At 40.2% G+C, this 27,940-nt stretch overlaps 1 protein-coding gene across 1 annotated transcript in view; it reads right to left on the reverse strand.

Moving 5' to 3' along the window:
• The window catches only part of sntg2 (syntrophin, gamma 2), a 123,807-nt gene extending 104,547 nt beyond the window's left edge, over positions 1-19,260 (reverse strand). Inside the window, exon 1 of the mRNA XM_034159700.1 lies at positions 18,966-19,260. Within this exon, the coding sequence (XP_034015591.1) occupies positions 18,966-19,028 (63 nt within the window). The 5' untranslated portion in view covers positions 19,029-19,260. The remainder of the gene's footprint in view (positions 1-18,965) is intronic.
• Positions 19,261-27,940: the final 8,680 nt, after the last annotated feature.

Genomic DNA, 27,940 nt, shown 5'->3' on the forward strand with positions numbered 1-27,940 from the left:
ATCCACACTTTTGTCACAAACATCTTCCTCATCTACTTTTCTGCCGGCTCACTTTCACCATTTTTGATGTTTTGACGGCTGACATTTAGGTTCACCTTGACCCCTCTGAAGAAAAAACCAACAACAACAAAAAAACTCAATACCAATAACCTTTAGATGCCCAACAACTGTCAAGTTCAGCAACAAAAAAAAATAAAACGACTGATACACACAAACGAATAGCAGCATGGTGTGCACACGCACAAAATATACAGGCACAGAGACGGTCCAGATCAGTCACAAATCCTCAGAAAAAGTCAAACCTCATTCATCTTCAACTGCCTTTCTGGGTTCGGGTCGTTGGGGCAACAGCTCCAGCAGGGGACCCCACATTTGACACTCACCTTTTCACAATCAGATGTCCATCTGTGTTGCAGAGTTCAGTTTTTTAGAATGAAACAGTTCAGTGTGTCCATTTACGAATCCTAAAATATCAGACCACAAGAACCCGTGGATTTTGGTATCTGGGATGTATTTCATTCTGTATGGATGCAACAAGCACAAGATGGTGGTGTGTGTGTATATATATATATATATATATATATATATATATATATCTCAAAATTAAATTTTGGTAATCACATAAACCTCTTCCAAACATTTGTGTTCTTATATAAACATAAAAAAACAAATATATTTTGTTGCTGTAAAATATCTCTAAGCAGGGTTTTGACCTTGAGGTAGTTATCACTGCTAATGTTTGTTAACCATGAAGTTTAACATTCACATACTAGGCAACACTTCACCTGCTTTATTTTTGACCAAATTTATTCTCAAAACTAATACAATAATTGTGAACAAAGGCATTAACGCATAGATGTGATGAAATACCTGCTTCATAACCTAATGTTATTGTCTGTGGACACAAAATTATTACTATACTACAGCTCTTGGCAAAACTTTGTTATAGCTGCTTAAAATGTAAATGTCAACCAGGCGAGATATTGCTCCATTTCGAGAACTTTGAATATAGGCTGCTGAGGGAAACTGCCAACGATGTGCAACCTGTTGTTTGTATTAGTAGATGTCAACATCATTGTGAGAGGAATCAAAGACCCCTGTGTATTCTGAGAGGGACCATCCAGGCCCATCAGAACAGCAAATAGTTACTTAAATTAAGATAAATAAATAAAGATCAATAACTACCCAAATAACTATAAAACATAGAATTTGATAAATGAGTTATATGATGACGAAATGCTATGAAAATACAAAGAAGATGCCCCCTAAACAGTCACAATTCACAAACATGAAGGACTCGTTCCCTGGAGTACTTTGGAAATGATACTTATGATGCCATCATTTGTCAATATTAAAAAGAAATTAGTAATATATATTTGGAAATTCACAGTAAATGATAAAGAGTCAGCGCTGCGACAGACTGCCACCCTCTCAAACCCTATGACTGCTGGGATAGGCTCCACCCCCGCCCTGTGATCCTTGATTGGAGTGAATATAGAAAATGAACGAATGATAAAGACGTTTTTCAGCTGCAACAAGTCGTTTGTAGATTTCACCTGAAAAAAAAAGAGACATAAAATTGCTTGGGCATAAGATATTAAGACAATGTTTTTGGTGACCGGAGGTTTTAAGTATAAGATAATGTACCAAGTAATGTCCAACGTCAAAATTGTTTGCAATAGTTTATTTTACACTCTGGAAAATTAAGCAGGCTACAAAAAAAAAAAAAAGGTAAGAAAAATTACTTTGTCATGATCATGGAAAATATCCATGAAATTCACACATTTTAGACTTCATTGTATATTATACTCAACAAAAATATAAACGCAACACTTTTGGTTTTGCTCCCATTTTGTATGAGATGAACTCAAAGATCTAAAACTTTTTCCACATACACAATATCACCATTTCCCTCAAATATTGTTCACAAACCAGTCTAAATCTGTGATAGTGAGCACTTCTCCTTTGCTGAGATAATCCATCCCACCTCACAGGTGTGCCATATCAGATGCTGATTAGACACCATGATTAGTGCACAGGTGTGCCTTAGACTGCCCACAATAAAAGGTCACTCTGAAAGGTGCAGTTTTATCACACAGCACAATGCCACAGATGTCGCAAGATTTGAGGGAGCGTGCAATTGGCATGCTGACAGCAGGAATGTCAACCAGAGATGTTGCTCATGTATTGAATGTTCATTTCTCTACCATAAGCCGTCTCCAAAGGCATTTCAGAGAATTTGGCAGTACATCCAATCACCCTCACAACAGCAGACCACGTGTAACCACACCAGCCCAGGACCTCCACATCCAGCATGTTCACCTCCAAGATCGTCTGAGACCAGCCACTCGGACAGCTGCTGAAACAATCGGTTTGCATAACCAAAGCATTTCTGCACAACACTGTCAGAAACCGTCTCAGGGAAGCTCATCTGCATGCTCGTCGTCCTCATCGGGGTCTCGACCTCACTCCAGTTCCTCGTCGTAACCCGACTTGAGTGGACAAATGCTCACATTTGCTGGCATTTGGCACGTTGGAGAGGTGTTCTCTTCACGGATGAATCCCGGTTCACACTGTCCAGGGCAGATGGCAGACAGCGTGTGTGGCGTCATGTGGGTGAGCAGTTTTCTGATGTCAATGTTGTGGGATCGAGTGGCCCATGGTGGCGGTGGGGTTATGGTATGGGCATGGCGTCTGTTATGGACGAAGAACACAGGTGCATTTATTGATGGCATTTTGAATGCACAGAGATACCGTGACGAGATCCTGAGGCCCATTTGTTGTGCCATCCAAGAACATCACCTCATGTTGCAGCAGGATAATGCACGGCCCCATGCTGCAAGGATCTGTACACAATTCTCGGAAGCTGAAAATGTCCAGTTCTTGCACTGGCCGGCATACTCCACGGACATGTCACCCATTGAGCATGTTTGGGATGCTCTGGACCGGTGTATACGACAGCGTGTACCAGTTCCTACCAATATCCAGCAACTTCGCACAGCCATTGAAGAGGAGTGGACCACATTCCACAGGCCACAACTGACAACCTGATCAACTCTATGCGAACGAGAGTGTTGTCACTGCATGAGGCAAATGGTGGTCACACCAGATACTGACTGTATCCCCCCCCCCAATAAAACAAAACTGCACCTTTCAGAGTGGCCTTTATTGTGGACAGTCTAAGGCACACCTGTGCACTAATCATGGTGTCTAATCAGCATCTTGATATGGCACACCTGTGAGGTGGGATGGATTATCTCAGCAAAGGAGAAGTGCTCACTATCACAGATTTAGACTGGTTTGTGAACAATATTTGAGGGAAATGGTGATATTGTGTATGTGGAAAAGGTTTTAGATCTTTGAGTTCATCTCATACAAAATGGGAGCAAAACCAAAAGTGTTGCGTTTATATTTTTGTTGAGTGTCTTCAGAACGACTGCACATTCAGCTATGAAACAGTCCATTCTGATCCCTACACGTGATCAAACTCACATTTTGTCAACATCTTTGAACATAATTTGCAGTAATTCTATAATATATCAGTTTAAACTGGAATGTTGGCACAGTGGGACCTGTCTGGATTTACAAAGCTTGTTGGTAATCATCGGGTCATCGTAACCACTAAGGCCACTGTTGCTCTTCTTTCATAACTTGAAGTATTTGCAACAGCAATAGAAATGTAACAGAGCAGTATTTCTCAAACGGTGTTCTTTCCCATGAATGCACTGAATGAAACCCTTTGAGTGCAGCATTAAGGTTTTTCCTGCATGTCCTTGAGACTCTGCTGTCCTCCTGTCACTGCACTGGCATCACAGAGGCCCTGCTGCCAACTACTCAGGCTTGTCTTCATAATCCTAAACGTACTGAAGAGGCTGTTCTCCTTACAGAGCAGTAGGTCAGCTTGTCATGATGGAGCTGGATGCTCGTGTGCAGAAACCCACCGGTGTTCTGGAGTCTTTCACTCAGACGGGCTCTGCGGGGAATCAAGCGCCTGGATTCCCCTTGTGCATATCCAGCATTTGAGTTTTACTGCTCAGACAGCAGGATGCATGGACGCGTGATGGCCACAGATGTTCCAGATTCTTCCATCATTCAGCAGTATGAGAAGCAAGATACAGAACTCTGAGATCGGACTATAGTGGAGAGTCATCCGGGTTTATCCTCCAAAATCCTGTGAAGGTCCACTGTGGGAAATAAGTGCATCACATTTAACTTTATCGTGCTCTTTGTCATTTGTTTTCTGTGCATAGATTTTATTTTAATGTCTTTTTAAAATCTTATTTGAAATTTTATTGTATTTTTAAATCTGAAATTTTATTGTATTTTTTAAATCTGATGGGTCAATTCAATTGTTTTTCTTCATATAGCTCCAAATCGCAACAAAGCTGCTTCAGGGTGCTCGACATGGGTGAGGTGTAACCTTTCAAACCCCGCTGAGCAAACACACAGGCGAGAGTGAAATTATAGCAAAATAAAGCAACTGTGTAAGTACACTTTTTGAATGAAAGCTGAACTTCCAGGTGAGGTTTTTACAGCAGTGTGTCAGCTGTCGTGGGGAAAAAAGTCATTTACACACATCTGTAAATATTTTTGGTGGTAAATGAGCACTGGAAAAGTCCCATTCCCACAGGACAGTTCGAGATCCTCCAACAGAACAGCTGGTGATCCAAAACAGTCCAACATCAGCTCAGTGGATTTCCTTTTGATGACAGTCGAGCTGCCCGGGCAACCTCCTCTACCACTGCTGCTTCTTGCAATAAATAAGTCCATGCCCTCAGAATAACTCATCCTTCGCCGACCGCTGCCATCAATGAATCCATTTTCACCCTGAGAACCACCTTCCACGAGATGATCCTCCTTTTTTAACCCATTCCCTCAAGAACCTATATAGAGATGGCTTCCCTTAGGTAGTATTATTAGACGGTATTGCTTAAATTTTCATTGTTACGCAGATGATACCCAGCTTTATCTATCCATGAAGCCAGAGGACACACACCAATTAGCTAAACTGCAGGATTGTCTTACAGACATAAAGACATGGATGACCTCTAATTTCCTGCTTTTAAACTCAGATAAAACTGAAGTTATTGTACTTGGCCCCACAAATCTTAGAAACATGGTGTCTAACCAGATCCTTACTCTGGATGGCATTACCCTGACCTCTAGTAATACTGTGAGAAATCTTGGAGTCATTTTTGATCAGGATATGTCATTCAAAGCGCATATTAAACAAATATGTAGGACTGCTTTTTTGCATTTACGCAATATCTCTAAAATCAGAAAGGTCTTGTCTCAGAGTGATGCTGAAAAACTAATTCATGCATTTATTTCCTCTAGGCTGGACTACTGTAATTTATTATTATCAGGTTGTCCTAAAAGTTCCCTAAAAGCCTTCAGTTAATTCAAAATGCTGCAGCTAGAGTACTGACGGGGACTAGAAGGAGAGAGCATATCTCACCCATATTGGCCTCTCTTCATTGGCTTCCTGTTAATTCTAGAATAGAATTTAAAATTCTTCTTATCTTAGGGACCTCGTAGTACCATATCACCCCAATAGAGCGCTTCGCTCTCAGACTGCAGGCTTACTTGTAGTTCCTAGGGTTTGTAAGAGTAGAATGGGAGGCAGAGCCTTCAGCTTTCAGGCTCCTCTCCTGTGGAACCAGCTCCCACCCAATTCAGATCAGGGAGACAGACACCCTCTCTACTTTTAAGATTAGGCTTAAAACTTTCCTTTTTGCTAAAGCTTATAGTTATGGCTGGATCAGGTGACCCTGAACCATCCCTTAGTTATGCTGCTATAGACTTAGACTCCTGGGGGGTTCCCATGATGCACTGTTTCTTTCTCTTTTTACTCTGTATGCACCACTCTGCATTTAATCATTAGTGATCGATCTCTGCTCCTTTCCACAGCATGTCTTTTTCCTGGTTCTCTCCCTCAGCCCCAACCAGTCCCAGCAGAAGACTGCCCCTCCCTGAGCCTGGTTCTGCTGGAGGTTTCTTCCTGTTAAAAAGGGAGTTTTTCCTTCCCACTGTAGCCACGTGCTTGCTCACAGGGGGTCGTTTTGACCGTTGGGGTTTTACATAATTATTGTATGGCCTTGCCTTACAATATAAAGTGCCTTGGGGCAACTGTTGTGATTTGGCGCTATATAAAAAAATTGATTGATTGATTGATTGATTGATTGATTGATTGATTTTCCCTGAACATACAAGTAGATGAGTAGATCGTGAAATGCTCAAACCTATGCAACTTTCAAAGTCATGTCAATCACTGTTCTTCTCCTTTCTGATGCTTGGTTTGAACTTCATGTGATCCTCTTGATCATGTCCATTTCCCCAAACACATCGAGTCCCTTGGTTGGTTTGGTGTTCGCTTTAATGGGCAGCTGAACAGGTGACCGCAACAACGTAGTCAGTTAAGTGTTGTCATCATCGTTGTGGCAATCCCTCCATCGGTGGGGAGGAAGATGGTCTCCTGGTCGACTCCCAGACAGAGATGTCCCTGCTTGGGTTTGTTTAACATGGGAATGTTGTTGCAAGTCGACAAACACGGTCCTTGACAGATCCTTAGCCTGGTCCAATAGCTGGAAAATCCCCAGACAATCAGGGTCCGAGGACCTGCTGCAGGCTTCATCCGCCTTCACAGCCGTTGAGATACAAGCCATCACCTCCTCTGCCCAATTGGCCATTGAGGACTTACTGTTTCACCAGAACCCTAATAGCCATTTTGTGTTTAGGGTTCCTGTTCGACCTTTATGGCTGCCGTAGCACACAAGGGCCCCATTGTATTTCACCCCAAAAGGCAATTCCCTGCTTGATCCGTTACCTTGGTAGCACAATACGAAAGACGGGCTGGAGTTTGATACCCTCACATACGTGTGCTATAGAAGGAAAAACTTGATTTCTTCAGAAAAATCATCATAGAAAACATAAAAAGTACAGACATCCCAAGAACATGTGGCTCCAGTTTTATTTTCATGTTTCAGAGAAAAGGCTCAAAGTAAGACCTCACTGGTTGAGAAAATAGAGGCACTGCAACAGAAAATATCCAATAATTGTCAAATACACCAGTTCCCCAGCGACTTATCTGATGTTCTTGCACACCAGAGGGATGAGAAAGTCGGGTCGACATTATGAAATCTGTATGAAGAACATGCTTCATGATTTCAGGGCATCAGCTTCACTGTTCGAAAAGAGACGCAAGCAACGAGATAAGAGAAATTAGAGCCTCTTGTCTGCCGGTTCTGGAATTCTCCTATGCTTTTTGGAATCGTACTGTGCAAACACAGCTCCCTCACTCTCTCGCACGCTGAATCTAACAAATGCATTTCAAACAATGGCCATAAAAGCGGCACATCAGGCACAAGGTGGGCAGAGAGAAGTTTTAATGTTCTCTGTGGGAGGAGAGAGTCGGGCCAAGTACAGATTCCTAAAACTAAACTAGGGCCGTTCATAGTCCCCAAATTTATTTAATGCTCAGATAAAAACCAAAAAGGTTTGCTGTTTTTAACGTGTGTAAGTGCAGCTTTCTTTCACCAGAGAGGGGAAAAAAAGGCTTTGAAGTGTCCACAGTAATTCAGCTGCCAGGCGACAACAAGGCGGATTTCATTCCATCTTACTTGTAAATGGACCCGACATTAAAATGCATAAGTTTGCTGCCTTGAATCTAAATAAAAATGCTAATGAAATGCTGCGAGTATTAATAATGCACAAGATGAGTTGCCTTTTATTTGCGAAGGAAACATTTCCAGAAAGGTTCCAGTGACGGCTTTGGCTTGTTTTAATGCATCAAGATTTACGACACTAGACATCCTCTTGACATTTTAAAATTTAAAACACAATCTAATTAATACTTTAATGACTGTTGTTGTTTTCCTGTCACTCAAACAACAGCATATGACAGCACATAATGTTGTACTTTATGTGTCTTTGCACATCCTCCAGGGACTAATTATAAGCTTAAAAGAAAACAGAATCTTAGATCTTTAACCAAAAACACCTTTGGCCAAAGTCTGCACTTCTTCTGGGTTCCTCACATTAGTGCCCAACCCCCTCCCTATACGAATCAATCCAGATTAGAAGACCTTTATGACTGAATTCTTCCTCTTCAGTAACTTAGTAACTTATCTTGGAGGACTGAAACACGTTACCATCCTCCCGAAAGCCTTGTTTGCCCATAGATGACTTTGACCTTGACAAATACACCATGTCAGAGTTGTTGTGGTCCATCGTGACCATCAGTATCGCTAAAGAATTAGTATTCCATCAGTGTCACTTAAGAAGTCTGCGGTTAATTGAAAAAGTTGAGTGACAAAAATGAGCTGAATCTTGTTGATGTCAACTCTATCGAGACTTACACAAGCGTGCACTGTGCACATGGACAGATTACATAAGCAGACCAGAGCAAGAGAGTGTCGAAAACCCGATACGATGTCAAAATACGAACGAGGTGCATTCCTCAAAGCAGTGGCAGTGCACGAGGATAACAAACATATAATCAGGAAAAAAGGTGGTTAATTATATATATATAATGAAACTTTTAGCCGACTTGGCATCATATATATATATATATATATATATATATCATCCTGAAGGCAATCCTTGGACAGACGTCAGTATAAAATATCATGCTCTATAAAGACATGTTGACTCTCTTTTATTTATGGTGCATTTACACACAGGCAGGACGTGTTACGAATGTCATATTTGTGTCATTCTTGGCACATTCCTGACATTCTTAACGTGACTTAACGCATCTGAATAGGTTTTGTAATAATGCGTGATTTTCATGGAGCATGTTGTTGGCTGTCAAAAAATCTTCCATGAATGTCACACACCACCTCATTTCGCCTCATGTCGTGGAGGTCACAACTGAGCGTGTTGATCCATCTTGATTAGTGGTGATCCTGAATAGAGCGTGACAGCGTTCTTCTCTGACATGCGCACAATTAAACCCTGCTGTGCCACATTCAGCTTCATTGCTGCAGTATGCTGAAGAAGAACAGTGACACCAAGTCGGCTAAAAGTTTCATTCCAATGCTCATCAGCGCGCTCCTGCAGGTGTTCCACCTGCTGCTGCTGCTGTGCCTGGTGTTTGGGAAAACGTGTGAGACAAGAGCCGCTTGGAGCCACACATCTGGCTCTATCCATGGTCTCCTCTCTACGCCACTCCATGGTAGAGCCCAACTAAGCATGCAGTCACGAAGTTCTTCTGCTGTGGATTTTGAAGAGCAAACTGGAACGATGAATTGTTCAGCAGCTGATGGATGAATATGGGTGTGTGTGGAGACAATTCGACTCATTCACAATGTGACAGGACGTAAGGATGCGTTAGTGACACGTGCCATTAATCGGAACGTGTGGTAACAGGTTGCAACAGTTCCTGAGGACACCTGACGCCTCTGCCCCAAATCATCAGTCATGATCAGCGGCCAAGAATGTATACTTCGTGGCATTTGTGACTTGTCGTCGTTATGTGTAAACACAGCATTAAATAATAGTTCTTTAAATATGTATCTCTAGCTTCCAGAAAGAGGTTAGATATATAGTTTAGTTTTGGGTTTACAGCACTGACAATCGTGACGAAAACCGTGAATCATTTTAATGACAAATGTAAGCCTCAATTAACAAATAGATTTAATCAAATATGCGTATTGAGTAGCATGGAATATCTTGTATTCCGCACTGAGTGGTGGACCTGTAAAATAATATTACCTTTTTATCCTCCCACTGTGAAATACGGGGGGATATAGCAATCAGCATGTCTGTCTGCCTTCGCTTGTTAGCGGGATATCTCAAGAACCAGTTAACCTATTTGATTCATATTTAGCATAAGGGTGTACTTAGGTGATCAGACGAATTAGAATCAGACACTTTGTATTACTGATTTGTGGGGATCGGGGGGATACGTCATCCCCTGATGACTCTTGTTAGTAAGGGCCAACCAATCGATCAATTGATCGATAGAGATGGTTAGCTTTAATAGTACATCCTTTGGAACTGAAGTATGTAGTAAAGTATGTTTGGTCACAATGGCATAAAAAGGGTCTGAATTTATTTCCTAAAAATCACTATCATCTTTGGAGAAGATGATTTGAGTGCAATGTAAGTGGACAGAACTGATTTTTAGGAATACTCATCTCGTGGAAACAATGTAGGTAAAATACAGTATATATCTCTGGTAAATGAAATGTCAAATGAGCTGACTATTCTAAGTAAATAAAGAATTATGAAAATATAGATGTATTGTGTTGTATGTTTGGTGCCATATACCCTGAGAAATTGTCAGAAACATGGGGAAATTAGCTTGAGTTTATCTGCAGCAGCGTTTCAGATAAACTTTTATCTTGGGGTAATTTTTGATCCTATGTTGTCCTTTGACCTTCACATTAGGGACATTATGAGGACTGCTTTCTTCCATCTAAGAAATATAGCAAAGATTCGTCCCATCCTGTCTATGGTTGATGCTGAGACCCTGATTCATACTTTCATTTCTTACAGATTGAACTACTGCAATGTTTTGTTTTCTGGTTTACCGCAGTCCAGCATCAGGGGTCTTCAACTGGTTGAAAATGCTGCTGCCAGACTTCTGACACGAAGCAGAAGGTTTGACCACATTACGCCGGTTCTGGCGTCCCTTCACTGGCTTCCGGTCTCTCCGAGATCGGATTTTAAAGTATTATTATTGGCCTATAAATTTGTTCACGGACTGGCACCCCCCTACTTGGCCGGCCTGGTTGAGTCCTACGTACCAGCTCGGGCCCTGCGTTCACAGGGTGCAGACCTATTGTGTGTCCCTAGGGTGGAAAAAAAAAAGTCAGTGGGTTACAGGGCGTTCTGATTGTGTCTTCTTTTATTCTTTTTATTTATTTTATTCCTTTTACTTATGTTTTAAAAATTTCATTGTGTTTTTAATCTTAATTCATTTTATTCTGCCCTTTAAATGATGTTTGTGAAGCGCCTTGAGGCGACTAGCGTGATTTGGTGCTATATCAGGGATGGCCAAGTTTGGTCCTCGAGAGCCACATTCCTGACACTCTTAGTTGTCTCCCTGCTCCAACACACCTGAATCCAATGAAAGGCTCATTAAAAGTCTGCTAACGAGTTTTTCACTGGATTCAGGTGTGTTGGAGCAGGGAGACAATTAAGAGTGTCAGGAATGTGGTTCTCAAGGACCAAACTTGGCCACCCCTGCGCTATATAAATGAATAAATTTGATTTTTGATTTGAGATGTGAACCTGTTAGAAAAGCTGACTTTGTTGACATCATATTTGGGACCACCCACTCAGAGATATTAAATCAAATCAATTTTATTTATATAGCGCCAAATCACAACAAACAGTTGCCCCAAGGCACCTTATATTGTAAGGCAAGGCCCTACAATAATTACGGAAAAACCCCAACGGTCAAAACGACCCCCTGTGAGCAAGCACTTGGCAACAGTGGGAAGGAAAAACTCCCTTTTAACAGGAAGAAACCTCCAGCAGAACCAGGCTCAGGGAGGGGCAGTCTTCTGCTGGGACTGGTTGGGGCTGAGGGAGAGAACCAGGAAAAAGACATGCTGTGGTGGGGAGCAGAGATCGATCACTAATGATTAAATGCAGAGTGGTGCATACAGAGCAAAAAGAGAAAGAAACACTCAGTGCATCATGGGAACCCCCCAGCAGTCTAAGTCTATAGCAGCATAACTAAGGGATGGTTCAGGGTCACCTGATCCAGCCCTAACTATAAGCTTTAGCAAAAAGGAAAGCTTTAAGCCTAATCTTAAAAGTAGAGAGGGTGTCTGTCTCCCTGATCTGAATTGGGAGCTGGTTCCACAGGAGAGGAGCCTGAAAGCTGAAGGCTCTGCCTCCCATTCTACTCTTACAAACCCTAGGAACTACAAGTAAGCCTGCAGTCTGAGAGCAAAGCGCTCTATTGGGGTGATATGGTACTACGAGGTCCCTAAGATAAGATGGGACCTGATTATTCAAAACCTTATAAGTAAGAAGAAGAATTTTAAATTCTATTCTAGAATTAACAGGAAGCCAATGAAGAGAGGCCAATATATTACTGAAACAAATGAGAAAATCTGACTTTTTTGCAACTTGAAATCTGCTTTTTTGTGGGGTTTGATGGTGAATCTGTTGAAATGGTAAACAAGTGTATTTTGGGAGGGTCCATCAAAACCAGTCATGATGTTATTAGTTGTGCAGTTTGCCTACGGATAAGATTTTTGAGTTAGAACTCAAAGTGTTTTGTACACACCTCCCACAAAGAGCAGAAAATTACAGTGTGAGAAATGCGATTCAAAAACTACTTGGGGCCAAAGTCACGGAGAAGGAAGGATTTTATCTGTGTGTTTAAAGGTGGAAATACGAAGACTTTGAGATAAAGTAACTGCTGCTGTAATCCTAATGTGAGAAACATGCCGTGGCCACCGGACCCGCCCCAGATCAATGACTGAAGTGACAAACGACAGAGATGGAAGCAACCTAAGCATGACAATCAGTGATCGGATCTCTACCGACAGCAGTATCTTCCTATAGTTTGAATGTTTTCAAAGGAAATTAATGGCTTTGGAACCGAAGTAGGTGCAATTCTACATGGATGCTGTGTGGGATGCATCTGTCCGGGTATGTATTTATTAATACAGTGTGCTTTTCAATGTTATTTAAACGTAATTGATTTGGGGTTTTTGTCTGAATACAAAACACAACCCGAATTGATGTGCTGGCAAAAATCTGAGCACTATTTCAGAAGTATAAGTTACCATGGATCAGTGATGGGCACTGTTCAGCTAATCCAATCACCAATAATTATCAAAGCTAATGCTTTTGTTAGCGGATTATCTTTTCAGATGAGTTTAAAAACCATCAGCAGACCAATTATCTTCCGATAAATTTAGTTCTGATAACTTTCAGTCCGCTAACATTTTTTTTTTTTGCTGGTAAAGTGAGCAAAGTTTAACGGTCAAAAACATTTGTAAACCCTATAATCAAACATTTTAATCCCTGTCGTGTGTAGATCAGTGGTTTGTGGCCAACTGGCTGTCGCTTGCTGATGATGTCATCATTAAGCGCAAGACGTGATTGGCCGGTCGATCCAGGGAGCATTGTGGGTAGTGTAGTTCAGGTTCACTTTGGCCATTACACTGTTACCGTCCACTCAATGCAGAAACAAAACGGACTAATTTTAACATTATTTTATTTTATTTCTTTGTGGCTGATGGGATAATTTAATTGCCAAGACTCGGTGGGAGAGAGGAGATCTCATGGCACAGCTGTGTTACAGAGGGACTTTTCTTCACTGTTTTGGATAATCAGGACACTATGTGGATTATTTTCTTCATGAATCCCACTAAAACTAGCAGGTAAGAATTTATATTTACTACATGTCCTTTACTCTGCCAATCAGTGCATTAATGGAGGTATTTCGGTTGTTTAAGCCGCAGGGTTCAAAGCATGTGAAAAAAGCAGCAGCTTGTAGTTTGTAAATGACGGTGTATCTAATACCGAGACAAACTGTGACTTCTAATACTGTGTTTTACTGCTTTTGAAAGATGATGACAGTGTTTGGGGTTTTATTTTTATTCATTCAATTTTTGTGCGTTCTTTATGTGTTTGTGATCCTTGAATTTACCCAGCAGCCCGTGAGGCACTTAAAGTGAAACTGGTTTATCAGAAGCCGACAGTGTAATCTGATGTGGCCGCGTCCAAATCAATACTAAAAGTTATCGGTTATCTGTAATAAAGGTACATTTTTTTTTAGCAGTTTATCGGTTTAGCATCATAAAAGATAACTTTTCAGTTATCAGATTGATGGTTATTGAAGCTAACTTTTTGGTTCGCTGTGCCCACCACTGCCATGGATATTTTCCAGGATTCCTGTTAACCACAGTGATGGAACCGAAGTCTCACAGATAAGCAAGACTTATCGAAATAAGCCTGGATTTCACTTTTGCCACACTGATGGAATACCCGCCCCCCCAAAGGATTACCTTCAAGATGGCATCAAGAACTGCAGAATGACAGGAAGAGGGTTTGTAATCGTGTGGTGGCATCTTATACCATCAAGTGTTATCACAAGTGCTCAAGACTCACAAAGACACCATCAAGACTGTCCCAAGGACCAGCCAAGATATGATCATCATGGTGATATCCTGCTCAACAATCATGTGTTTGGGAAGCTGGAACAGGACTTTGTGTGATATTTTCACATCAACAGATGCAAAGAGCCTACACTTTGAGTTTTCTCATCAACCACAAGAAAAGTCAAGTTGGTAAGTAGTAGTTATACACAATTTTCATAATTTTGCCTCTGTGCACCTGTAAAATGGAATTCAAATGTTCCTGGAGTGTCGATGCTCATCTTTAATTCAAGGAGTTTCACAAAAACATCACATTAACCACTTAGGAATTACAACCATTTTAACACACAGTCCCTCCCTTTTTTTCAGGCCAAAAGTAACTGGACAAGGTGACATAGAAGGATTCTTTACGATAACACTTCATTTTTACTTTGTTTTCCTACATATTTTTATGCATTTCTTTAAATGTTTGAAATAAACTAAATCAAATTTTTTTTGGGAATCCCTGATTGTTTGTACTGCTGTTCAATAATTGAAGTCAACAATAATGTGGTTCAGTTTGGACAGAACTGATCAAAAGTCACATCCACACGCTAATTTTTATAATTTTAATATTTAATCACAAATAACATGCAAGGAGCGGAAGTCTTAGTTGTGACAGACTCACATTTACCCTGAGAATTAAAAACAAAACAAAAAAATGGTACTTTTAACCAGAAATGTGACAAACGGTGGCAGGATGAGATTGTTTTTATGTGAAACTGACGAAGACTATTTATATACCCTCAAAATATTTGACATTTGTCATTAGTTCAGTTTTCTTTTTTGTAAATTCATCAATGTAGAGATGTTGGAACAAAGAAAAAAAACTTTTTAAAGAGTCGCCGATTTGCACAGACTTCACATTCTTAGTTGAGAGTAATAAAATGACACTGTTCATCATTTTTAAAGACTCCCCTACAGCAGGAAAATTAAATACTGTGCAGGACGTGATGAACGGGACTAAAATATAAACTTAATTCAAAAGTTGATATTCAGAATTACAATGTAAAGCCTGATTGTGGCTCTGGGAAATGAAAAATTAAAAGAGAAAAATGTGCTCATGCAGTGATTTGGTCAAATTGACTTTCTGAATACAAAAGCGTCGACGTTCACACTCCACTGGAATATAATTAACCGTCTGCAGCTCCCGCCAACCCTCAGGTTTTTGACTTACTGCGGTGATTTGTTGTTTTTTGTAGCACGTCACTGGGTTTTAACCCCTTAAACAAAAGAGGGGCACAGGCACCGCCACAGTCTGGCTCATCGTGCCACTGCTTTGTGCTTTAATCCCATTTGTAAAGATTGGAGATTCTGGATGTCCTTGCTGTATTCTCTCTCCGTGGAGGTTAATTTGACCAATAAATCAATATCCTCAAATCCTGTGTGGGAAATTAATGTGTCATTACCTCCAACGAGCTTGTTTTGTTGCTTCTGATTATTTGAGTTTTTATCTTGAACAAAACACTTATGAAGTCACTCTTATTCACTGCAAAAACTCTCCTTCTCAAAATAAGACAATCCAAATTCTAGCCAAATGATCTTGTATTAAGCAAAATAAATCTGCCAGTGGGGTAAGAAAAATTTACTTGGTTAGAATTCTCAAAAATAGCAAAATGTCTGGGCACTGAATAAACAAAATGCGCTTTAAAACTAGACAGAATTCTTATTTTGAAATGAGTCCCTGTCTTAAAATAAGGAAAACAAGTTGGTTCCTTTGCTTGGATGATTTGAAAACCATTGGTTTCCTTGTTACTGGTTAAATACACCTTGATTCAAAGAGATTCAAAGCTTTTATTGTCATATGCACAGTAAAGAAACATGTTTCTCTGTGCAATGAAATTCTTACTTTGCTGCCACCACTGGATGCCCAAATGTATATATAAATAACTAAGTATAAAATATCTAAATATATTGATATATTGATATTAGTAAAAAAAAAAGAAAAAAAAAAGTGAGATACATTTTCCCAAAATAAGACATTTTTTCTGCTTGACAAGACTTTTTTGTATTTAAAAATTAAGTCAAATTTTCTTTAAACAAATTTTTTTTTTTTTTTTTACTCTATTTGACATCAGCTTTTGCAGTGTTTGTACCAATAAAACTCCAGTAATTTTGTGAATGAAGGGTATACCCACCCCCGAACTGACAAAGATGGGTCATTTATAATAATCTGTCAAAAAAAAATTTGCATTGTTTCAGCAACGTTTTTGCATAAATTCAAATCATTTACTTTCAAATAGCCAAAATATCATTTGTTCTTATCATCAAGAATATTTTGTGTCAGGTTCTAAAAAACATGAACTGGAGTCACCCAAATACAAGAAATGGTGATTCTGCTGAAATCAATATTCCAAAAGTGATTGTGGCAATGGCGTAATGGCCGACCACGGAGAAACTTTCAAATCCTAAGGAAGATTAGAGAACAGAAAGGTGTTGCTGCTGTTTTGAACAGTTTTTTTTAACAGCATTGCTGTTAGCCTGCTAGCTAATCAGCCTTCTGTAGCAATTTTTGAACCAATGGCCGTTTGGAATAATGAGCCGTCCTACAAATTTGAGGCAACAGAACGGAACGAGCGAAGCTCTTCAGCATCACAAAAATTGTTAAACTATTAAACTAAAAAGGCCTTGCTAACTGGCTAACTAGCCTAGCCTCACTGCTAAAATGGTTGATTAGGTACCATGTCTTGTCTTTTCTTTGCTTGATTTTAATGGAAAGCGCTTTGTGCACCTTGTGTGTGTTAAAAGGGCTCTATAAATAAAATTTGATTGATTGTACTCTAAAAAAAAATAGCTTATTGAGCTCATTGTGAGTAAATTAAGTATTCTGATAATACATGTTCATAAATAAACACTACCTGCTACCAAACACCACTCTGCTATACCGTGTAGATAAATTCACAAAAAGTAAATCACATTTCTATCTTTAGATACAGTAAAATGACCATATTGATCCATTTCTGGATCCTAATCTGCCAAATCAATCACTGAACAAAAGTGCCTTATTTTTCTGTTAAAATGTTGCACTGTATATTACGTTTTTTGTTGTTTTTATTATCTACATTCAAAACACAACCAACATTAAATTCTCCTCTATACAATCTACATTTACACTAAGTTTAAAAAAAAAGTATGAACCAAGTAATCCTGCAGACACAAACTGAACAAAATCCAGAACATCTCTGAACCAGTTCTCCAACTGCTTGTGGCACCAAATGGTTCTTTGACCAGAATCTTGTGGGTTAAATTAGGAATCATATGACAGAATCTAAACTGTGGTAACACAAACTCAAAGTGATTAAAGCACCGAGGCCACCAGTCCAATTTCAGTCCATCTCCACCACGGGTCACCGACGTGAAGGACGAGGTGGTGTTTTAAATTCTGCAGGTTTGAGTTTGGACTGTTCCTCTGAGTCTTTTGCACACCCAAATTCATGAAATTTGGATGAGTCCAAGCAGGCAGTTATTTGTCCGTTATTGACTAATTGATGACTATGACTGTCATCCTTTATTCTGTCTCTACCGATGCCTACAAACAAGAAATATTAGTGGTACCTGTGCAAAGAAAGATCTCAGGCACCAAAATCGACCATACTTTCTGTTATTCATTCACACTCCCAAACGCCTGACGATATAGTAACGCCATGACGGTCATGTGATCTATCAGACCGCAGTATTACTGCTCTCTGCATGATCCAATCGTCGAAACAGAAGGGCCACGCACAGACGCCACATCTCTGCCAACTGACAGAGCAGCTGATGTAGGACTACATGCACACTAGCAATCTATAACGGAAACAAGAAGTTGATACTACACCTTGAGCGGCGGTGCGACCCATCACACGCTTACGACAACTGTGATAAGATCGTTGAAGCATCACCACCAACTAACAGAGACTGGCGGCAATTATGTAACCGACCTGTTTGCTTTTGGATGATAAAACTCTAAACATTTTTATTTAATAATTGTGAAGAAAGTTTGTTTGGACGATGGCGCCGTTTAAGATTTGACTAAGTTTGTCAATCTGAAGGGACGTTTTCCATCATTTTCTTTAACACAGTGGTTTTTCCTTTGAAATGACGTATTCTTACTTTATATCACAAAGGTTTGGCGATTTAAACTAATTTTGACGCCGTCTGCTGGCTATTAGAGGTAAACTGCATGGCCATTGGCGCTTTTGGGTGCATCTTCATTTGATCTTTGACCCATTTTGTGAATCAAAATATTTTCTAATCTTAGCACTATGATGAAAAAGCAAAATAAATCTGTCTCAAGTGTTAAAGATGTAGTCGCAAGTAAATAAAACCATCTATTACATTTGCTTTCATCTCAACAAATTCCATTGAAACGTAATGTAATTTTACTATTAATTTACGTGTCAGCCTACTTAAACAAACCCTAATGGACTGACAGCGGTCATTCAACAATATGATAGCCTTCTGGTAAATTCGGCGTAGAGATTTGACGTATGATGCACGAAGGAAGGCACCTTTTCAACAAAATGTGATTCAAACTTACACATTTGCGCGTTTTTGCAGACTCCACCGCCCTGCGCGCGCGGACCCTATTAGCATTCCAAACACCGATATACGATTATTAAAGTTACAAATGCGACAAAGCAACGACGCCACTGTGTACAACACCAACGCCGAATTGAAGAGAAGTTACCGTTTATTTAGGAGAATTGTGATTAAAGCTCTGGTGTAGAGCACGTTTTGCTGCTGAGCAAATAAACCCTGAACAGCCAGTTTTTTAAACGGAGTTTTGCGATCGCTTGACAAGTCCCTTAAACGCGTCACCCGTGTAAGAGCAGTTCGGTGTCGAATAAATCGTAATTAAGATGTTTAGCTACTTACCGAAGTTGGAACAAAAAGGCTGGCGGGTCGCTCGATCACATCAGGTTGCTGTTTTACATTCATTTCCCATAAAAGCGCCTTTTGTCCACAGACTTCGACCAGAGTTTCTCAAGTCATTTATCCGTCAGATTCAAGTGTTGTTCGCCGGCGTGTTAATCCTCCCCGCACACACACACGGACACACATTTCTGAAGCTTTTCTTCCAAGGTGCCTAATAATTTGCCGTGATTTCCTGTGAGTCTGTGTTTTTTGTGCACGGTTGGAGCTGTGTTGGTCCTCTGAAGCTCTTCGTGTTTCTGCACCTGCAGCCTCTTTAACCGCAACCCACCTCAGCCTCATTAAAGGGGACACAATCAAACCGCTTTGGACATTTAAATATCAGCTATGCCAAAAAATAACAGTCACCGTTATTCTGGCCACATTTAAATCATGAATTATGATTATTTCAAACAAGACCTTCCCACCACTCCGTATAGGGACGTGACCAAAAAAAAAAAAAAAATGAATGTCCATAAATTGTTCTTTTGACAGGTGCAATTGATAGAGCATGAAAAAACAAAGAAACTGACACCAAGATTGTCAAGATTGGTTAAGAAATAAGGAAGTTATGGTAATTTTAGTCTAAAAAAAATCTATATTTTTTCCTATAGATCAATTATGCATGGTCATTTTCGCATTCTCAAACACCACTTTCTCAATATTGGATCGTCATGAAACTTCATTATGTTGACAAAATATTAGATTTTAGGGCTACTTACCTTTGAATGAGTGCTGTAAAGGCAATCGTGGTTTTATCGCTTGGTAAAGCTGAGCAAAATTTTCAGCACAAACTAGGTACATGAAAGAAATGGCAGAATTGAACCGGACAAAAACGAGGTCAAAGAGGAACTTCCTGCCTACATCATTACAAGGAATTCCATCAGAAATACCCCAGCGAGACAATGAAAAAAGCGATCCTTGTGGGGAATCCTCTGCATACTGCGCACAACGATAAACACGCAGGCATGCAGGCCTCGATCGGGAGATTGTCTCGTCCCTACTTCGTTCGACATCCCGTAACACTGCCATGATCGTACATCATCCCATCCAGTGGCTTCGCATTTCAGAATAAGAATAATTTATTGCCAAGGAAGTTTGCACATACAAGGAATTTGATCAAGTGTTATTGGGGCATAAACAGTAAGAAAAGAAAAGAAAAACACTTCTATGAAGTCCCGGTACACGGCACTAACGAAGGACACCGAACCCAAAATGAAACAAGAAATCTGGACTTACGTCGACATCGTTTAACCGTCGTCCGACTTCGTTCCTGTAGCTGGCGCTTCGTCAGAATTTTCAAACTGTGAACGAATTCTGATGACAACCATTTGTCCGTATTCTGTTTTTGCTTTCGGTCTCGATGGTTCCTCATCATTTGCGTAGTTCCTGTACCTTCAGCATTTGGTTTGATTGTCATTCAGCTTTATCCAACCTCCCAAGTCTGATGTCTTGCACGAACACTGAGGGTATCTGAACAGATCAATCACTAAAGATCCGGCGAGATTAACGTGACTCATCCAAGTGTGGGACGAAAAGCAACGTTTTCGTACAGAAACAATAGCTGCAAGAACATCTGATCAGCTACTTTAGTAAGGTTAGACCTTACTTGTGTGAAGCACCTTGAGGCAACTCTGTTGTGATTTGGCACTATATAAATGAAAATAAATTGAAATTAAACTGAAATTTAATTTAACTATTTATGTATGTTGCAGCCGTCTCTGGCTGGAACGTGTATGTGCTCGCGCATGTTGTTGTAGTGAAGAAAGACAAACCTGTTGTCAAGACAATACAAATGCAGGTGGCTGTGGAGAGCACAGACTCGCTGCAGAAATGATCACAGCACCAAGGTCACCATTCGCTTCATTTTTCTTTTGTTAGCTTTGGTTTCATTTCATTCCTTTATGCGCTCTGCACTCGCAGGCTTTTCGGTGATGGGAGAAATGCCGGATCATTATGTCCACTTTTTCTCGCCGATTTGTGGCTTTGTGACTTTTTTCCTTCGTTCAGCTAACGCTGTGTGCCATGTGACCGGGCCTTAAGAAGTAAAAAGAGTCAAATAGACAAAACTATAGTCACTGTTAAATAAATAAAACATAATGGAATAACAGTTAAAAACAGGTGATTGGAGTACAGATGTGCAGTACTTTTCGGTGCAGGAATGACTAATCTGTACTTTATGGTAGTGGGGGGGGCAGGGTAAGTGTGGGGGTCTCTGGCATTGTTTATGATTTCAGCTGCGGATGGAAAGAAGCTATTTTTGTGTCTTGAGGTTTTGGTCCTGATGGACATCAGCCTCCTGCCAGAGGAGAGGGTGACTAAAAGTTTGTGTCCTGGGTGGGAGAGATCAGCCATTATCTGCTCGCCTCAGGGCCCTGGAGGCATACAGGTCCTGTAGGGACGGCAGACTGCAGTCGAACACCTTCTTTGCTGCATGGATGATACACAGCAGTCTGCTTCTGTCCTTAGCAGTGGCAGCAGCGTACCAGAGGGCCATGGAAGAGGAGAGGATGGACTGTGATGGCAGTGTCGAAGTTCACCATCGTAGTGCACACACACGCAAGGATGGTTTTGGATATAATTCACCAAGTCAGCCAGTTACAGTAACACTGAGTTTCCTGCCGCACACAGGGACATGTGTCACACTCTGTTGATCAAACCTGTTCACACGTTAACGTCAGCTGCTGCTGATTGATCAAACCTCTTCACACCTCAATGCTCAAAGTCGTATGGTTCTGTGGATTGCCACAAAAAAGGGTTTTCATGTGCTGTATGCAAAGCTTTGATTTTGCTTGCTTTGCTTTCAGCTGCAGACATCTGAGAAATGTGTATTTGATCAGCCAGGTCTTTTGTCTTCCACGGTTACACCCCCTGTGGAGTACAAGCCGGACGAACAGTATTTAAGATGTGAACCTGAAAAGTGATTTTGCTGTTTTTTACTTTTCGGTGAATAAAGCACATGCCACGTGTGTTTGAATGTAGAACTTGTCTCCTTTTATTGCTTCTGACACAGTTTCAGCATCATCATTGTTTTGGCAGGTTGAACTTCCTCAGCTGCCTCAAAAAAGTACATCCTCTCTTGTGCTCGCTTGATTTAGAAATATAGCAAAGTGACAAAGACACATAAGTTCGTCCAAGATTTGCGCGATGGGCAATTTCCAGTTTGCTGGGAGAGTTGTTGTAATCATTGTGGTACTTTGTGTGGGACTCTGTACTATGACCTCTTGATCCCAACCACTTCACCCTACGGTCACCTTATAGCTGCAAGTGTCAGCACGTGACAGAGGCAAAGCAACAACCTGACATTCATTTTCAATCAAAGTGCGAGAGACAACGCTCACTCTGGCACCAGCTAGGCGGGGCCAAAATAGACCATTTTATACAGATACTGATGTACACAACATGCCAATTGCCAATAGGGCAGTGCAGTCTCGTTTGAACCCTGCGTGATATCGCGGGATTTGACCACACAGCGTAACTTCACACGGGAAAATGGTGTACTGTTTTATTTTCAGCTGCAATCACCGAAGCAGTCGCGAAAAGTGCAGTTTTTTCAGTTCGTAGTGGAGAAGGGGAGACGAGGCAAATGGGAGACGTCGTGTCGGTAAGCATTAGCCTACACAGCTAACCAGAGCAGCTGCGTTCTCTCGCCTGCACAATCGCATCAACACGTTTGAGCTCCGGGTTATAAACAAACGGCAACACATTCACTTTCCCAACGCATCGTCACTTTTTTCTTTGTATTTTCACTGATTAACTGATTCCATCTGCTCAAAGTGATGTTAATCAGCGAAATCACCTGCTGGAGTGGCTGGTTGCAAAGAAAACCTGCAGCCTCTCTGCCCTTTCTGGAGCGAGTCATAGAATATCTGCAACAAAGTGATGAGGAGCAGATCACAGTCAATGACCTGATAAAGAAAATGGAAAACTACCTGCCTGCCACAGACGCTACAGTATATTTATGGTTTTACTCACATGAAAGAACAGATAAACACTTTGGAAATGAGATCATAATCACTGAAATCAATGGCAAGAACATGTGGTTGCAATGTGGATTACTGCCTCAGCAATTCTGCATGATTTCTGTACATCACCAAAACAAGCTTGCACTGAACATGAGAAGAAGAGAAGAGTAGAAACAGCTGCAAAGTTGATCAAGAATGACATATAGTCAATTGTTCAAGAGGCCGTGAGTTATCCTGAATGCAAAGAAATGGATTCCTTGGATCAAGAAACCTCTTTCCTTCACAAGTCTCTTCAAACTTTATTTGGGAACATATTCACAAGTAAGGAAGGGAATAGTTAATATGGTTTCTGCGGGATTAAAAACCAAGTATATTGACTGATAGGTATACTCTTTGTGGCATTTCGTAAATAGGTCTATTTACGAAATACCACACATTGAGGCTTCATTATTCAAGTACAGTTTTGCACAGTCAAAGCCCTATTCCATGCTAGGAAATGCCAAACATGCCACTGGAAGTGTTGATATATGTTGCAGAAGTTGAACCATATGCATTAGTAAATGTATTTAGAAAGTATATAAGGAAATACGTTGCGCATCTATTTATCATCGCAATATACCAAAGTAAAATGTCATGAAATCTGAATTACATTTTAACTTTGTCTTTTATCCATTAGTAAGTTCTCCAAATGCATGGCAAGGTCAATTCTTTGTCAGTTATTCATACATTTATAGCTTAATTGTACTGAAGAGATGGGGTATATATGGAGTATACGCCCACAAAATGCATACATTTTGTCCCTGTACATATGTCCAGATTTCAGTGAATTAGGTATTGTTCCACTACTTGGATTTTAGGGGATGTTTAGTATGTTATTCTGGAGGCAATTTGCACCCCTTAATGAAGAAATAAATTCTGTTACAATTAGTGGTGGGTTGACCCCCTATTTTTCATAGAATTAATGGACTACAAACATATTTTGAAGTCAAATCTGGAAACATGAAGTCAGTAAACCTTTCCTTGCCAAAAACATCACAAAAGCCAATGGTTTTCGCAGCTCCACCAAACACCCAGTCCTTAGAGGTTTTGAAAAGTATAGGCGCCGGAACATATACCTGAGGAACGCCAGTTTTCACTGCATAAATAAATAAATTCTGCCCCTACGCCACACATCACTCAAAATATCTGTTTGGTTATGATGTACAGCAACTTCTTGGGGGTCTCCTCCATTCTCAGGATTTGCCAGAGATCAGTACACTCAACTGAATTAAACAGTTGACAAAAATCACCATAGGTTGTAAAGACGTACTGCTGATATTCATGCTTGTGTTCAATGAGTACTCGCAGATACAGCTGACGGTTGACTTCTTGGGTCATACAAGTCCTCATACCCACAAGGTTGGCAATGACATAAAGAACTCTAGGATCTAGGTTTTGTATCTCTTGGCGTCAGAGCCAAAATGAACTAAATAGCTCCACCACAACACTAATGTTACATTTGAATACGCTTACTAGTGTACTATATAATAGGCAAAATGCAGTACACATAATCTGTAGGGTGTCCAAATACTCAATACGCATTTATTTGCAGTCAGACAGGACCCAGATAATCTATGCCTTCATAGTGTGTAAATGCATAACACCACACTAGTCTATGATGCAAATGGAGCCTTGAAACCAAAGAAAATGAAGTTCTAAGAAAATTTTTTTTAAAAAGATAAGGGACATACATGAAAATGGTAGCAGTGTCGGTGACTGAAGGGCGTTGAAATTGTACAAGCATAACTCAGAAGCATTTTTTTAATGTTGCCATTGCAAAATTTTAGTTTTCGTGACACACGTGGATATGCATTATCTGTAAACATCTGGGTCTAAGGACAGGCACAATGGCGGTGATGTAGTACATCCAAATTGTTTCTCCACAATTGACTCTCTTACTTCTATACAGCAACAGATGGGTAGTAGGTTCCTAAATGAATATTCTGTTGCAGGGTAAGACTTGGTTTTAACACCACCATTTTTGCATCCATAACACACTGAGATAAAGATACCAGCAACTAAACTGAAAATACAATTAACTCAATGTAATTCAAACGACATTTGAAGCTAAAGGTAACTTAAACTTTGTTCATACACAGATATACAGCTGAGATGGTCGATGTGTTTTGTCAGTAAAATATTGCACAAGTTTCCAACTTGGAATTATTTGCTGAACTGTGTTTTTTACAATTGCATTTTTCCGCTCTGGTGACCTTTTTCTTCTGGTTTTTGTTGTCATTCTTCAAACCAGTTCAAAGCTTTGGTTTTCTTATTATTGTATTTCCTCGCTCTGGTGATCAAGTGTTTCTGGGTTCCGAGTACAGACAGCCGGACAACAGAGCATCCGATAGATTTTCTTAAGCAGCGATTCAGCAACAATGGCAGCAAATTGTCACAGCGGTTGAAAAACGTGAGCGGGGGATCCAATCCAGTTAGAATAACTTGGGAAGAAGTACAAAATCTTGTAATGAATTATGAAACAGGTACCACAGAAATCACAAACGCGTGCCACCGCGTGCCGAAAGCATGAGCGGGATCAATAAGAAAGTAGGACACTCCAACTACACGCTATCAATACAGGACGTGTGTGAAACAGCAAGGAGGTCAAGGGCTTTTATGATCAAAATATACTGCACTATAAAATTTATTGCAACTAATGCTTTAGTTAACGTCATTCCAATGCTACACAGCGGGAATCCCATTCATGGTCAGAAACCAAACTTATTATTCAAACTGAGCAGAGAGTGAAATAAATTCGAGGGAGGTATAGCGGAGTTTTAAAAATATCTACAAATAAAGTAAAGTAAAGCAAAGTAAAAAAAAAAAAAAAAAAACATTATGTGGAATAAAAGATTTCAAGAAAGATGCTAACATCCCAGTTACCATTAGCTTAACATACTATTGTGCCTATAAAAAAAGTTGTGCCCTAAAGCTTTTGTTCATGATATATAATAATAATAATAATAATATAATAATAATAATAAAGAGCTCTGTGATGGTATTAAATCAAGGAATCTTTGTTTACATCTGACTTACTCCAGAAGATAAAAACATTAGCTTATTAGCACTTAGCATATTTTTGAAAAGTTCATTATCACATATGTACCTCAACTCATGTCACAATTTGTTTCCATGTTAAACTTACAAAAAATATAAACACTGCAGCACTGTTGGTGATAACTGAACAGTGCACACAGTGAATTAGCATGTAGCACAGCTAACACAGGCTTTGAGCTAAAACATGCTAAGATTGGATATATCATTTGCAACATGAAAACTGTTTTGCATCAATGCACTTTTTACTGTTAGAAATTGAACATAAATGTAGTGAAATTATTAACAAGCAGATGTTTCAATATTTTGTTGCCTAGCCTTTAAAAAAAAAACAAAAACAAAATCATTGTGACACTGGTTGTCAGGTTCTAATAAACAATAATCACAAACTGTGTGGAAGCTTCTCTCGATTACATGGTCAGTCAGAACTTCAAACCGATCCATGACTTTCAGTAACCAACAAGTATGGTTATACCGCGAGCTCTTCTAGGTACTTGCTAGCAGTACGTCAGCATTAAGGAGCATAAACTCGACTCGTATGCTCCAACTGAGCCCTGCTAACTGAGTACTCGGTGTCTTCTGCTTTCAACAGGTCCGACATATTACTACGCCAAATTATTAAATCAAGGTAAAGCCGATGGGGCGGAACAAGCAATTAAAAACTCATTCAAATAGCAGCTCAAACCTCAATTAATTTGTATTAAGACCATTTAGTGAGGCCTCTGTGCTGTTCTGCTATTATGTTCTGGGATTGTTGTCCCGCTTTTTGGTCCTAAAGGATCCTGCTCATGACAGCTTTCATTTCAAAAATGTGCAATTTCTGCCACACCGCTAAAATTGGACAGAATTAGTGTCATTAGTTAAGAAGATTAGTTGGATTGGGAATGACTGAACATGTTCTGGTGTCTGCATTTCATTGACAAGGTGAGCATGAACAAATGGACAACAATGCATTATGTTCATAGACCAGGTGGATCAGTGGGACAAGGAGTTGGGCTACTGATATGTAGACCTGGATTTGATTCCCAGTCACACTCCCCATCTGTGTATTTGGACAAGAAACTTCATCTGCATCATCTTAGTCCACCCACCTTTATATGGGTGCCATCCTTGATTGGGGAACTAACCTCGGTGAGACAAGGGAGTCCTAGACTCTCATCTGCTTCAAGCTACGTATTCTGGGGATAAGCACGGGCAGCAATGTGCCTTGGGGACTATCAGACTTAGTGTGGTAGAAAAAGTCCTATATAGGCCCCTGGGGTGCTGGTCCTTATGCTTGGATTCCGTAGCGTGACACATGAGAGTCTACAATTCCCTGAGGATGTGACACCAATCCAACCCAGGTTACTTCTCCATTTAAGGACCTGCTTACAGATGGATGGACTAGGCCAGTGCAGATGAGTGTCATGTCTGACCAGGAATCAAACCCGGATCTACATAGTGGCAGTCCAACTCCTTGTCCCACTGAGCTCCCTCCTCTACAGCCTACATTTTTCTAATAAAGCATTTTTCTACCAAGGCCCAATATTATCTGCTGAACTTTGGAAAATATTGTATTAAAGTGTCAGGAACCACTATGTATTTATGCATAATCAGACACACTGTCCAGGTTATAAAAGTTTTGCAGCAGTTTTGTGATGTATTTACAAAAAATGGGCAAAAACACAATATCTGGCAATGTTAAAGAAGAAAGATTAGTTCCTTGAGTCACCTTCAGATGAGTGCCAAGATGAAATAAGTTCTTCCTGTTGTCAGAAATATCTCTTCATTGTGTTAGATTCATTTTTTTTGTTGTTGTTTTGTAATAGTCTCAGTGTTTCATTGCACCTTCTTGGTTTTTCTCGACTTTGGCAGTCAGATCCTCAGCGGAGATTCTCGGAG

Source organism: Thalassophryne amazonica, chromosome 19 (assembly GCF_902500255.1).
Source record: "Thalassophryne amazonica chromosome 19, fThaAma1.1, whole genome shotgun sequence".
Lineage (NCBI taxonomy): Eukaryota > Metazoa > Chordata > Actinopteri > Batrachoidiformes > Batrachoididae > Thalassophryne > Thalassophryne amazonica.